The sequence below is a fragment of the Dermacentor albipictus genome, chromosome 3 (genome assembly GCF_038994185.2).
Source record: "Dermacentor albipictus isolate Rhodes 1998 colony chromosome 3, USDA_Dalb.pri_finalv2, whole genome shotgun sequence".
In the NCBI taxonomy this organism is placed as follows: Eukaryota; Metazoa; Arthropoda; class Arachnida; order Ixodida; family Ixodidae; genus Dermacentor; species Dermacentor albipictus.
The window spans coordinates 44,679,149-44,692,939 of record NC_091823.1 but is presented as its reverse complement, the minus strand read 5'-3'; the positions used below and the strand labels follow the sequence as shown (position 1 = coordinate 44,692,939).

The 13,791-nt window shown below is 43.7% G+C and overlaps 2 protein-coding genes across 8 annotated transcripts in view; one reads left to right on the top strand and one right to left on the bottom strand.

Annotated features, from left to right (window-relative positions):
* The window catches only part of POSH (Plenty of SH3s), a 43,843-nt gene extending 37,739 nt beyond the window's left edge, over positions 1–6,104 (bottom strand). For 2 of the 3 annotated variants that reach the window (XM_065427022.2, XM_065427023.2), the window contains exons 1-3: positions 5,679–6,104; positions 4,859–5,046; positions 1,746–2,056 (exon numbers count right to left, since the gene is read on the bottom strand). In XM_065427022.2, the coding sequence (XP_065283094.1) occupies positions 1,746–2,056; positions 4,859–5,023 (476 nt within the window). In that variant the 5' untranslated portion in view covers positions 5,024–5,046; positions 5,679–6,104. The remainder of the gene's footprint in view (positions 1–1,745; positions 2,057–4,858; positions 5,047–5,678) is intronic. The other variant, XM_065427021.2, reaches the window with a different exon arrangement.
* Positions 6,105–6,194: 90 nt separating this feature from the next.
* Positions 6,195–13,791, top strand: part of LOC135898197 (FHF complex subunit HOOK-interacting protein 1B-like) — a 49,345-nt gene continuing 41,748 nt past the window's right edge. For 2 of the 5 annotated variants that reach the window (XM_065427025.2, XM_065427024.2), the window contains exons 1-4: positions 6,195–6,367; positions 6,793–6,937; positions 9,776–10,031; positions 13,429–13,640. In XM_065427025.2, the coding sequence (XP_065283097.1) occupies positions 6,810–6,937; positions 9,776–10,031; positions 13,429–13,640 (596 nt within the window). In that variant the 5' untranslated portion in view covers positions 6,195–6,367; positions 6,793–6,809. The remainder of the gene's footprint in view (positions 6,368–6,792; positions 6,938–9,775; positions 10,032–13,428; positions 13,641–13,791) is intronic. The other 3 variants (XM_065427027.2, XM_065427026.2, XM_065427028.2) reach the window with 2 other exon arrangements.

Sequence of the window (13,791 nt, the reverse complement as noted above, 5' to 3'; positions counted from 1 at the left end):
CAAAAGTGTACTGCCATGGCACTCAATAAATCTACATTGTTAAGTGCGTTTACACAATAGAATGAAACACTAAGGCCGCAGAGACAACTGACGATGTCCTCAAAAGTCAACAAATATAAGGCACACAGCCATCTCAAAAGAGCGTAACGCTATAATTTTCAAATTGTATTATTGGTAATTTATTCCTACACATAAAAAAAAAACAAGCTTAGTAATGTGTAACGACAAATACTAATAGTATTTACAGTTTTCGCAAACGTGAAATATAAAAAGCGGTACCATCATCAATTACTGTATTGGAGCCTCCTGTCAAAGTTCAATGTTGATAGGAATAACTATGTAGCAGCAAAATAAAGAAAAATTAAGCCGACAAGATTACTCTTGGTGTAAAAGAGTAACACAAGGAACAGCGAAAAACACGTCAAGGACAAAACTTAATTTGACAAAGCATAGTAAAGACAGCAATGAAAGAAAGTTCACGAAAGCCAGTAATCGACAAAAGAATGGCTGCAGGCCTTTTTCAAAGGCCTTGTCCAGTGATCAAATTTATTATCTTGGTGCATAGGATGAACGTGCAGGCTCTTGATCTCTTGGTCATATATGAAGTTCAGTTAATATGAGCTGAACGGTTGCTTTCAAACTGCACCGAAGTGTAATGACTGAAACTCAATGGTATTCTAATTCAGGCATTTCCATACTTTTCTTGGGGAGATCCAACTGCAGTGCAAATGTAGTGAGTATCCGCAGTGCTATTCACTGGACACCAATACAAAATAGTCATACATTGTTCATATGCCATACTCGCAACTCAAAATTGTAAGAATTTTATGCCCCAAACTTCAGGAAAAGTAAACAGCACAACTAGCTCAAACCGAGATTCTGCTAGCGAATACTTCCCAAAGCTACATCTGAGTGTGAAGAATGTGTAAAGAGAAAATGAAGGCCAAGCTTCCATTTCATTATTTTGCGTCACAACCACAGCACCGGAATGTCAGTGTAATGCCATGGATTTCCAAGTACTTTCTCATAATTTGGCCGTTCTGGTGCAGCAAACATTCTCAAAACTTTCTAAATTCAGTCTGACTTCCTTACAATACAACGTAGCCCACCTTTATTGATTACATATTAATTAGACTCGAGCAGATGGCATCACAATACACAATGTCACAGCTGGCTGGTGTGGGAACTTCGAGGCAGTGCTTGGCACTATGTTCTCTGGCTTATAATGATAGTCACCTGCCATAGTAAGAGTGGTCTCTTTGTTATTGGAGATGCACAATTTACCAGAACAGCTGAACTTGTTTTTATCTTTTAGTGTTCCCTCAATACTCACTGAAATTTCAATACACTGGTATTTTTGCATTCTATCCCCTTGGAACTGATGCAGCTGTCCTGGCTAGGGAAGGTTTGTTCTTCAAATAATCAATGAAAAAAAAAAAAAAGCCCCAAGGTTAGTCATCGAACCTGCCATGGTGGCTCAATGACTTTAGTGTTTTGCTGCTGAGCACAAGGGTGCAGGTATGATTGCTGGCAGAAATAGCTGTATTTCGATGCTAATGGAACGGAAAAACGCATGCGTGGGGGGCTTTGGCTACTTGCTAAAGAACCCCAGGTGGCCAAAATTAATCCGGAACCCTCCACTCCAATTTTTGTTTTACCATGGAATTTTCCACTGCTTCAAAATCAGTTTCAGTGCACCCCACACTAATAATGCCTGTTCACCCAAGTGTCCACTAGGCACTCACCCTGGGTCCTTGGCATCATAGGAGTAGAGGGCTTTGGCACAGGGCATTTGCGGCACCAGTTGCTTGACAAGAGTGCGCACCCCATCGCCACGACCTAAGGTGGTGTCCCCTCGTGGACTAGCTGACAAAGGCTGGCTGGCCAGCAGGGGCCTCACATGGCCAATGAGAGAGGAACTGCCCAGGAGGGCACCCGAAGGCGACCGGCTGCCGCCACTGCTGCTGCCGCCACCAAGTCGTGGGTTGTTCTTGATGCCCTCCAGAAGACGAACCAGAAGGATGTTGAGTGGGAGCTCGTCCACTGAGCACTCAACCTGCAAAGCAAAAGCTTAAAATTTAACAGGTATAATATGCTCCCGTTGGTTTGATTTTTAGGTTAATTTGATCCGGACCAAAATGTCCCAGCCAGCACCCATGCATTTCTATGAGCCTAAATGTCAGTCTCCCATCAAGAACGCCCATCTTCGGCCTGCGCTAAGAAGATTTTTAAGCAATAACTGTACTTCACAAAGTCTGATTATAGTGCTTACACAATCCTAACATGCACTTTTTTTTTTCATGAAAGTGGGATCAGAAATTGCCTACGTGGTGCAATTGGGTACAAAATTAAAATCTGCTTCGCAGTGTTCATATGCTTTGCCGCATAGCACGAATGTAATGCGGCGAAGCTGACCTTAAGAAACTGACCGCTATTGTGCAACACATAATATAATCTTGACCATTTTTCCTGCTAAAAAAATCAGGTGCACATGAGGTTTCCACTTTGTTTAGGAGCTTTGATGTCATCTTTACATTAGTTTTCTATACTGGACACATATAAAGTGGGTGCGAATTTGATTAAGGGGTGTGTTAGACTTGGGTCCAAGCTGCCAAAGGAATCAGCAGTGTGTTTTGGCATTTTTTTCTGCATCTTGTTTAATTCAACCTGCTGCATAATTAAATCAATTTTGTTGGTCCCATCTGGGTTGGCATAAAATTTTCAATGTCTTTTTTTTTTTTGGTGTTGTGTTATATGAAGGTCTAAACCCTCTAAGTAATGCTGGCAGAGATCAGAGTGCCCTAAATAATTTACTATAATACTTCTTCCTGTGAACCGGTTTCAGTTTCAGTGCCTAGGAGGTGAACGTGCATTGTGACTAAATGGCTCAGTTTCTGAGCCAGTTCCTGCAGCTAATAAGAGTGCTGAAGAAACGTGTGCAGCACTCTTATTATTATGAGCAATGCCATCGTCCCTAACCTCACTGTTATACAATTTCAACAACTGTCGCTCTATCATGATGTCATGATAATGTTGATGACGCTAGGTCCAGCATTTTGCAACCAACTTTAGTTTCAAATTAAAATATACTTTTAACCAAACCTTCATGTTTGGTAAACATCGCCTTTTTATGTGCAAGAAACATGTGGTAGTTTCTACAACTTCAAAATTATGAGACAGAAATCTTCACCCCTCAGCCTCCAATCCAGAGCTGTAATTGTCCTACCATTTTGTGCCAATATTGCAAAGAACAGGCCACACTGGACCTTTTCACAATTTCCTTTGCTTGCTGTAGATGGGTTGTGCATGTTTGCTCAGCCCGCTGCCAACTGATGGCTTTGTGTGCTCATTCATATCATTTTGATCCATGCATTGAGATAATATTATCGAAGACCTTTATGTGTCATGAGAAAAACTGCTTAACACTCATAAGTAATAATCACCCATAATGATTACTGCCCAATTATGTTCAATGAGGAAAAAAAAGGGCTCTCTCAAAAGCCATATAGCAAAGCCAAACAGCTCAATGTATGCATCTGATTCAAATTAATTTTAATTATATTAACAGGTACAAAAAACAACTTTATTTGCTTATTAAGCACTGTGGTGTATGTTTGGCTATTCAGGCAGCAGATGAAGTGATGTGTAAAAATGTGTAACAAATTACACATATACTTGAAACATCAAACTGAAGCACTTGCACTTTCCTTCCTACAGTATGCATTCTGTAATCTAGTGGCACTCCAGCAAGAAAAAGCAGAGATTGGAGGGCAAGCTACTGTTGACATTGTGTTTCTTTAATCTCATCTAACAAAATTTTCTTAGCTCATTACTCCATCTAATCCTCTGCCAACTTCTACTGTTTACCGTCTCTTGGATACCATTCTGCTACTCAATCACAGGTTATATGTTCTACACCCTGCACAACCTTCCCAGCTCCATATCTTCCTCTTAGTATAAAGTTGTCATTTTACCACAATCCTTTCTCAATCAATACGAACTAGATATGGGGTGTAACAGCAGCAAAGCAATTAGGCGGTCAGCCACCTTTGAAAATGTTCATACTGGAAAATACAAAAACCCAAGAATGTGGGAGGTTTAATTGAATGCAATTCTGAGCTTTTACATGCCAAAACAACCATTTGGTTATGAGACATGCTGTAGTAGGGAACTCAGGATTAATTTTCACCACCAGGGGCTCTTTAACGTGTCCCTAATGCACAGGACACGGGCGTTCTTGCATTTTGCTCTCATTTAAATGCAGCCACCATGACTGGCATTTGTTCCCGCGCCATGCTTCATGCAACCAAGCTGATCGCTGAGCAACTGGTCGCAAACGATTGCTTTGATCAAAAAGCTGCTGTTTTTAGTCAGTTGCTCACTGCTCGATTTTTCGGTTGTACGACTGCAGTTGCAACGCTTCTGAACCAATAAGGTAAGCAGGAACTGGATGCCTGTATATGCTTATGCTTACTTTACGTGGTGAAAGTGGTAGGAGCAGATGTGCAAAGCAACAAATGCGAGAATTTTCAGTGTGGTGACTGCCAGGTCATGCTTGTCAGTGTGGACAATGGGCGCCAAGAGTCGCTTTCTGGCCCCCAGTCACAACCGGTTGTGCTGCCTCCTCAAGTCGCTGGTGTGAATGAGCCCCATGCTCTTTTCCTTTTGCATGTTTCTGTATGAATACTAATTAAAACACTGTGCTTTCGAGACAGGCTCGCATGCTACAGAAACTTAAACTGAAGCTGCACAAAGCAGCGAGATATGCTATTAATAAACAATGTAAGCATAATGCAGCAATGACAAGAAGCGTCCTGGTATCGTGAAGCCTGTGCAATAGGTTGCAACACAGCCTTACCAGTATCCGGCATTCCGGACAACGAAGTTCCTTGTGCGAGTGAACGATCTCATCCAGGCAGCGCCTGCAGAAGGTGTGCTGGCAAGGAAGTACTTTGCTTGTGCTGTCTAGCTGCTCAAGACAGACAGAGCACTCGAGCAGGTCCGTCAGGAACGCCTCATCCATCCCGATGCTTCACCACACCTGAGCTGTTTCAAGGCATGAGAAACACCGGACAGTGATCAACACGAGCTGTTCTTGTAATAACACAATGAATGAACTGCGTGTCGACCTACCATAAGCGGCCTTAAGCGCTGCTGACGGAGGAACCCGCGCGTCCTAACGACAGATACTCATGCGATGTGCTACGCTTAAAAACAGAACCTCGTGCGCTCATTATCCTATTTCTGAGAGAGAGCGTACAGTGCGCATTGTCGCGCCGGATGACAGCTTCCGAATCACAAGTGACAACGAAGTTATAGGCGCCCCGCATTTGCATAATTGGTCGCATTCTTCGCGAACCGTGTGCGGCCATACAGCCGTTGCGCGTTGCTGCAAAACGAAATCGGTGGAAATAGAAGACGTGACTGCATTTCAGAGCTTACACGGCGCTATGTTATTACAACGACTATAACCAATAGCTCGTACTACCCACAAAAGTTGCAGCCACAAATTACAGGTAGGCCTATTGGGAGCCGCAGGTGCGATCAATAAACGCAACAAAAAGAATGCTGCCTACTTTCGTAGCGACCGCCGCGCTGTTCCATATGAGCGAAATCCCCCGCAATTCTACAGCAGATACATTAATGGCAGCTATGCAGGCTGTGGAGCGCCCACTCACCTTTAAACATGATCGTGCTCTTCGACCGCAGAGCTATCTCCATCCTTTTTTTTTTTTTTTTCTTCACATGGTGCGATCAATGCAGCGACACACACTCGACGATATGTAGAGTCCGCATCACTATTGTATACAGCACACACTGCTCACAAGTCGATCTCACAGCAGACTGTACGCTTCCATGAAGAAATAATGCAGTCGCCAGTCAGGCTGGAACTACCCCAACCATCCGGAGGCCTCTGCCCACATTTTGGACTTGCCGAAGCGAGACCTCACACGCTCAAGCTACCTCGCACACACCACCACAACGAAACAAATTCCAAGGGCAACGAAAGCTATTTCTTACTTAAGCAGGAACTAGAGAAATATGGCGCGAAAGTACCATTCCCCGCAGCAAATGGTATCAGTTTCCCGTAATACCGCAGTTTTTAGACAAGTGAATGACAAATGCATAAGCGGATGTGATGTCTGGAGCACGGGGGCGCGAGGGTGGCGAGGGTAGGTCATTTCCGGCTCATGGTTTATCATGGCGAAGGAGTCGTGATGGGTGTCCGTTATTGAACTCATTGAACTTGTCGTGTATACGTTTTTTTTTTATTTTCTTTAGGTTCACATTGTCGCATGTCGCTGGAAACGGACAGACCATGTAACGAAACTCAGCCGGTACTCCGCTTCAACCGTGCTGCCAGCTTGTAAGCTTTGAACGTTATTTCTCAAATATGGTCCATGCGTCGGGGTCTCATCAGTCTCAGGTGGTTGTTGAAATACGGCGTCAGTAGTTATGAGCATATATCAAGAGACCTTGCCGCCTTTCTCAGTAGCTATTATGGCACTTCAAGGATACATAACGGCAATTTATTCATTCATGTACTCTGAGTCGCGCAGTTTCCGTCTGCATTCAAAGGTTAGCGACACTTGTACGCACTTTCTCATTAGAGCGGTTGCACAGGTGTGAACATATCTGTATGGGAAGCTGGGTCGACGTTCCAATGCACTGTTGCTATCAAAGAGAAGTCGCTTCACACGTTTCAAATTATAGAACCAACACGTAGAAACGCGCGTGGCAACACGAAACTGAGGACTCAGAATGCACTTTTTTTTTTTTTTCGGATAACAGCTTCGTGAAGCGTCGTCATGAGCTGGTTGCGAGCGAGCCTGCGTCGAAGCAGGCCACCCATACTACGCAATGTGGAGCCCGAGACTGTCATCGAGGCCTTCAGGATGCACTGGCTTCGCGCCCTCGAAGTCATCGAGAAGTCGAGGTAGGTCGCCGCAACATCACCTTCTGTGGCTCTGTGAAACCAGATTTCGCCAGATTGCAAAGGGAGTGTTGTTGCTCACGCATTCCGATGCATTTTAAGCTCCGCCGTCCCGTTATCCAACTGGGCTTGTCTCGTCTGTCTCGCCTTACTTTCTCCCGTCTATCGCGCTTCACCGTACTCAAATATCCAACTGAGTATGCAGCGACCCTGCATTTTGAGGTAGCTCTTGACAGCTATGTATTCAGTGAAGTCGCAACGCCTCACAATGCCCGCTCACAATCCACTCTAAAACAGCCTTGGCCTTGTTTCTGAGTTTGCCGCGTTAGTTTATTTGGTAATGCACAAATCACTGAATGACACGGGGCATGTTTTGCATAACCCCGCCACTGTTAAAGGGACCCGACGGACCCTGTTTGTTTTCGTACCTTATTATGACCTAGCTTCAAAAAATCTAATGTCAGGTGTAATTTCTTTTCGCTGTAACGAACACGGTCATATGCCGTGTATATCGCGCATGTGTTTACCTAGGCAGAGGAGTTAATTTGCCCCCATACCAAAATGCCGACCTTGAATTCAATATCTGAGTGTTATTGTAAACACTGGAATAATTTTAAAGACCTCAAGTTTCTTGTGTGCATACTGAATAACATTTAATTGTAGGTCCCCAGGAGTCTAGAAGAAAGGCCGAAGGTGACCCATAGAGACAGGTTTAAATAAGACAGGTGGTTGACAAACATCATCCATCAAGGGGGCTGGCGAAACAGGCTAAGCAATTGTGACAGCCTGTCAGCCTGAAGTTACATTTGCTGCTTTGATACAAAATCAAGATGCAGGGTTAATTTATTTGGAACCAAGGCTTGAGCCGACTGTCTTCAATCTACCTTGGTGTTAGTGCCATGATTTTTGGTATGCAGCATTGCCTATTTCATTGATTGATTGCATATAATGTTGCTGGTATTGGTAAACACCTAAGACACAACCCCGACTGATTTAAACATAACTTGCTTTTAATTGCTTTGACCCCAGCACAACATCTGATTGCCTATGCAGATTTTGTCTAGAAAACAAGAATAAACATGCTTGATGAGGTCCCTGAGGCAACCTCTCCAAATAACCAGTGAGGGGGTTAATGAGTGCTTCAGCGACTGAAAGTTCGAGAACCCATGTTCTTGAATCCATTGAGATGAAAGTGTGGCTAGATAAAAAGCTAAGAAATAGGAACGGACACCTTTCTGATATCCTTCTGGTTCCTGAGTTGCCTAAGCTCAAGATAGATTTCTGCAATGCAGGAGAGCAAAACCCTTATGTGCATGCTAAGATGCCATTTCCAGCATTGCAGTCACTTGTAAATAACCTCCACTGTGCTCTAATGCACACCATTTACGCACTCTATACAAGTGTTCTTGCATCTGTACATAACGTCTATCCAGCGCAGGGTATTCTACCATTATTCTATACCTTAATAGGCTTTTGGTGAAGAACTTTGCATCTATGCTGAGGTAGACCACATGTCTCTGTGGATAATGTTCATGCATTTTCAGTGGTTACTTTTGTTGAGCAAGAAGTCACAAAATCTGAAAATTTTAGGAATTTAAGCTTAATGTTTGAGGTTCTATCCCCACAGCAACAACAGATGTCACACTTACGTCTAATGCATCGACCAGAAACATTGTTGTACTGCCGTAGTTGATATGTTGTGCATTTCTTTTTAATAGTGTTTGACCAAGTTATAAATCGGTCTTTCGCAAGACTTATATAGAGTAGCAGTTTCACCTAAGCTGTAGACCTTGGATTCCCCACCTTCACTACTAGTGGCAATTTTAGTTTTGCATTTTTATTTTCTAACTTTATAAATTTTGCAGTATTCTGATGGTCATAATCTAAGTTCTGCTTGTAATAGTTACTAGGATTTACCCTTTTTGTGTAGATACAGTAAGTTTTCTTCAAATCAGTTCAGTAATTTATGAGAGCATTTATGTATTTTATAGGCATTTGAGTGAGGAAACAGGAGCTTGTGACATACTTATAAAAAATACTCGGACACCTGCTTGCAAGGTGGATTTGACCAGTTAACCCTTACCCCTCCTACATGCATATTTCCACACAAGATATTCTTAAAATTGCCAGGTGCGTCAAAAGTCCTTGGACAGCGCCAGTTTCAGACAATGTGAAGCAAGTACCTATTTCTTTCAGGTATCTTTTTCTCCCCAAGTTCTTTAGTATGTGCACTTACTTGCGCAGTAAGTGAGGTTTACGACTTTTTGTTTTTCAGAAAAATGGTGACATCGTATACACAGGAATTCTGAATTTTTCCAGCAGTGGCAGTATTCTGTGATCTCGGAAAGGCATTTCCGAGAAACGCATTTCCTGACTTCATTACTGCACAGGATTGACTGTCAAACTCACCTGACCTCAGTCTGATGTCCTATGCTGTTTTGGATCATTTGAAGGGCAAGGCTTGCAGTACCACCTGCTGCATTCCTTCACGAGCATTCGCTCATGAAGGAATGGTTCAAAATTTCCCTACGACTACTTACTTGCTGTGATGGACGTGTTCTCCAAGCATCTAAAGGCTTGTGTTGTGACTAAAGGGAGAATTCTTTGAATGTGGCGAGCATATATTGTTGTTTTGTTTATGTATGATGCATAGCCATAATATCTTTGCTTTTACAAAAATTCTATATTTTTGATGGCTAAATAAAGCTGTCCAAGAACTTTTGACGCACATGGTATGTGTATTAGCAGTCAGAAAATTCTGCATGAGGCTTTATTTTGTACAAATGTCAGTTTGTACCAGCAGTAAACAGGCTAAGACAAGCTTTCTTTGCCTTTTTGCAGTGGTGGCACGGTCATGCCCACTGCCGATGACATCACTGGTGTGCTCAACCATTTGGACCAGATGGTCAACTTTCTCATTGACGAGGCCACAAGCGCTGAAGCATCCATACCAAATGGAGGAATGTCTCCATCATCAGTGGGGCCTATACTGGACTACATGCTCATGGAAGGTGTTCTGGATCGACTATTCCAGTGGTCCCTGTACACTGGGGAGTTCCTTTCAAACCTCAAGTTGGAGCAACTGAGGATATACGAGGTGTGAAATTCAAGAAGACTTTCCTTTTCTTGAGCTGTCATTTCTTTTTGACCAGCTTTAATGCTTTAGAAAGATGTGATTTACAGGTGTGTGCATCAGTCTTTGTGATCTTTTACCTTCTGTTAACATCTGCAGTGGCTGCACATAAGACAACAAAGGGACTTGCCTCCCTCAGGGCCTTCTGTGAAGTCTGTCGCCTATGCTGTGGTTCAATAAAGAATCCGTGGCACTATATTTTTGAGCTTAAATTATGCATTGTATGTTAAACCATACATGTCCCACAACAAGCTGGCAAAATTTGAGTGCATTCGGTGCAGTAGAAAATTTGTACTTAAATTTCTTAATGTCTCAATTGAACTGTAAAGCAGTCTGCACTTGAATTTCTTAATGTCGCAGTTGAACTGTAAGGGCACATTCACACCAGCGACTTGAGGAGGTCGCGCAACCATTTGCGACTCGCAATCAAAAAGCGACCGAAGGCGACTGATGTTCACACCGGCAAGCCCGGCTGAGCGCGACCCGCAAGTCGCAATCCCGGAGATTATCGTTCTGAGCGAGAACTCTCGGAATCTATGCGGAATTTGAATGTGACGCCGGAGGAGGCCACACAAAAGATCACTTCCGGTGCGCCGCTGATTGGTTTATCAGTTTTGCGACCATGGTCGCGCGACTGAAAAATTGCGCAGAGAGCGACTCGCCCAAAATGGTCGCTTTTCGAGAAAGGCAACTGTTTGCGACCATTTGCGACTGGTCGCAAAGCGACCAACTTGGTCGCGCGACCTCCTCAAGTCGCCGGTGTGAATGTGCCCTAAAGCAGTCTGGCATCGCTGATTGGGGATGAAATGAATGGCACCACCGGAAACAGCTCCCTCAGGTAACAGAAGCTGGTCTCGAAGGCTATGCTTTTGTATGCTGCAAACACTGGAAGCGTTTGCAGCAGCTGAAAATATGTCATGGCCACTATGAGTCCTTTTTTTTTTCTTTTGAGTGTGTTTTAGCACTTCTCTGTAGTTTGCTACTGCATTTTATCACACAAGTGAAGGAATTGCGAGCATAATGCAGCGGCAATGTCGTTGCTACACTGTTGAATGCTAGAGCGTGCAGAGAAAGGCATCCGATGTTGTCTCGAACAGTTTCAAAGCAAACGATACAGAGGTGGCTCCTCAGTTCCAGATATCACACAGCCTTTCCAAAATGGCGGTTGCTGTCGCAGGGAAGAGGTGAGAGGCAGCGATTTCAAATTGAAATTAAGGGCTAAATGTGCCCTTAACCCAGTTTCTTTATGTGTATAACCATATTGGACCCTCTACTCTCAGTTACAAATATAAACTGAGAACTGTTCGATGAGCGTGTCATGGCCCCTTTTAGTGTAACTATCACATATCGCCTTTCTTGCAGTCTTTCACAACACATCAGAAGAGCTTGGGAAGGGCCTAATTGGGCTTAGAATAATTTTGGCGGGACTGGGAAATTTGCAGCACAAGCACACAGCCGGACAAGTTGAGGTCCATCTAGTATTGCTGGAGGAGGAACAGGTTTATACGTACACATGACATCAAGGCTGCATGACAGTACACACAATGTGTATGCTAGGTTTGTCAATGGCTTGATATCTAATGTTTTGTGCTTTCCCTTCCATCCTTTATTTTTATGGAACGTTTTCTTGCTACATTTTTCAAGGCTGCGGTGGCTGTGACTTTTGCTACTGCTAGAAGCTTAAAATGGGAGAGTAAAATACTGTTTGGTGTAGGGTTATCCATTTGTTCTCGATGGTAACAAGATTGAACAATTTAGGAACTATTGTTGCAAAATTCTCTCATGTTCGAACCCCTTCTTTTATTAAAATGTTGCAGGCCACCGTGATGTGTTTCACTGTCATTGCTTCCCTTTTACCAGCGATCTCACAACCAAGTCTGCCATCTCTAAACATTTAAAAATCGCACACACAAATGAGTCGACTGCTCATTTGCCATGCCTGCAATGTCCCATTCTAGAAATTGTGAGCACAATTGCACTGTGTGAAATGAGCTGAGCACCACCATTTTGTGACATTCTTGCTAAGATATGGTGTTAGCTGCTTAATGCCTGTAAGTTTATTGCCACTTGCAGTATAGTGTGTTCTCAACTTATTCGGCCGTCACATCTGTACTCTCACTCTCAAGTTAGCACTTGTGGCTGCAAATTAAAAATATGTTTCTGAAGTAAACTTAAATAGTTCTCTATTAGATATGCTTCTTTTTTTCTTTCTTTTGCGTGCTGTGCTACTTTTTTACAGTGAAGCTATTAAGGACTACTTTCCCCAGGATCGTGTCCTTGTGTTAACACAAAACTATCATCATCACAATTGGCTCCAGCGTCTTCTTCCCCAGCTGGCTCATTGGTGCCAGTTGGCGCTATTGCACAAACATGCTCGTGCCAGTGATCCCGCATTTGTCGTCCTCGTCATTAATTGATTAATTAAGAAACACAAAAACGTAACCAATTTTACAGTGAAGCTGTTAAGGGCTAGTTCCTCCAGGATCGCGTCTGTGTGTAGACACAAAACTCCCCATACGTGAGCCGATCTCAAAGATAGTGCAATGCTGGGCCGACTCGCGGCAAAGGTAAAACAGGTGTGAAGCGCTCCCCCTACATGGGCTGATTCCGAAGCAAGGGCAATGCCGGGCTGACCCGCGGCGGAGGTGAAGCAGGCGTTCAACACTCCCCATATGTGGGCCGATCTTGAAGATAGTGCGATACCGGGCCGACCCACGTTGAAGGCATATTTTGCCATTAAGAGGCCCACATGCACAGCTTCGCTGGTCATCCTTCTGCACAGAGTGGAAGGGCACTGAGTTTTTTTTAAATGAAATTACAATTGTAAAACAAACTTACTGCATTAACCACAGCTATCATCGCCATCATAACGCTTTAAGGAGTACAGACACGTACTCTTCAGGTCATAAAAACTCTACCACATGTTTCTCACTCATAAAAGGACCCTACTTGACAAGTATGAAGGATCAGAAACATGATATATCGTCAGTTGATACTAAAGTTAATCTTGAAATGCTGGACCTAGCGCCATCAATGTCATTGTGATGTCATTACACAGAGCAAAATTTTCTGATTTCATAAATCAAATATATCAGTAAGGCTAGGTATAATGACGCTCCTGAAGAACAGTAATAAGAAATAGTGTGGCATGCATTTCCTCTGTCTGTGCTCACATGTTTGCAGCTATTTCACAGAAACAGAGCAAGTCATTGTGACATGATGCATCCACCTCTTATGTTGAAACCAAAACTGGTTTATATAGAAACAAATAATGTAGTAGATTATTCCAGGCAGTTTGTTTGTACACGTTTCATGTCGGTAAAGATGTGTATGTAACAGCTGCATGAACTGGTCCATGCAGGTTCTCGTGAGTCACTCCCATCACGAGCTGCTGCTGCAGCAACCCTTCCTGCGGCCCCTGCTGCATTTGCTGGCCTCGTGCACTGATTGTGCCCCACTTGAGGTCGAGAAGCGCCTGGTGGTATTGCTCAACACGCTCTGTGTCAGCCTCTCCCAGCATCCGGACCTGCTGGAGGTCTTCTTCAGTGCTAGCTCCAACCAAGGGCCCGCCAGGTGTGTGTCTATTTTTTTTTTGGGGGGGGGGGGGGGAAGGACTGACTGCAGCTCCTCCTCTTTCCTAGATGCAGGCAGTGTACTGTACCCCTTCCCTAAAGTCCAGTAGCCCTCATTGAGTAATGTGTCGGGCACACTGTGTGCACCACTA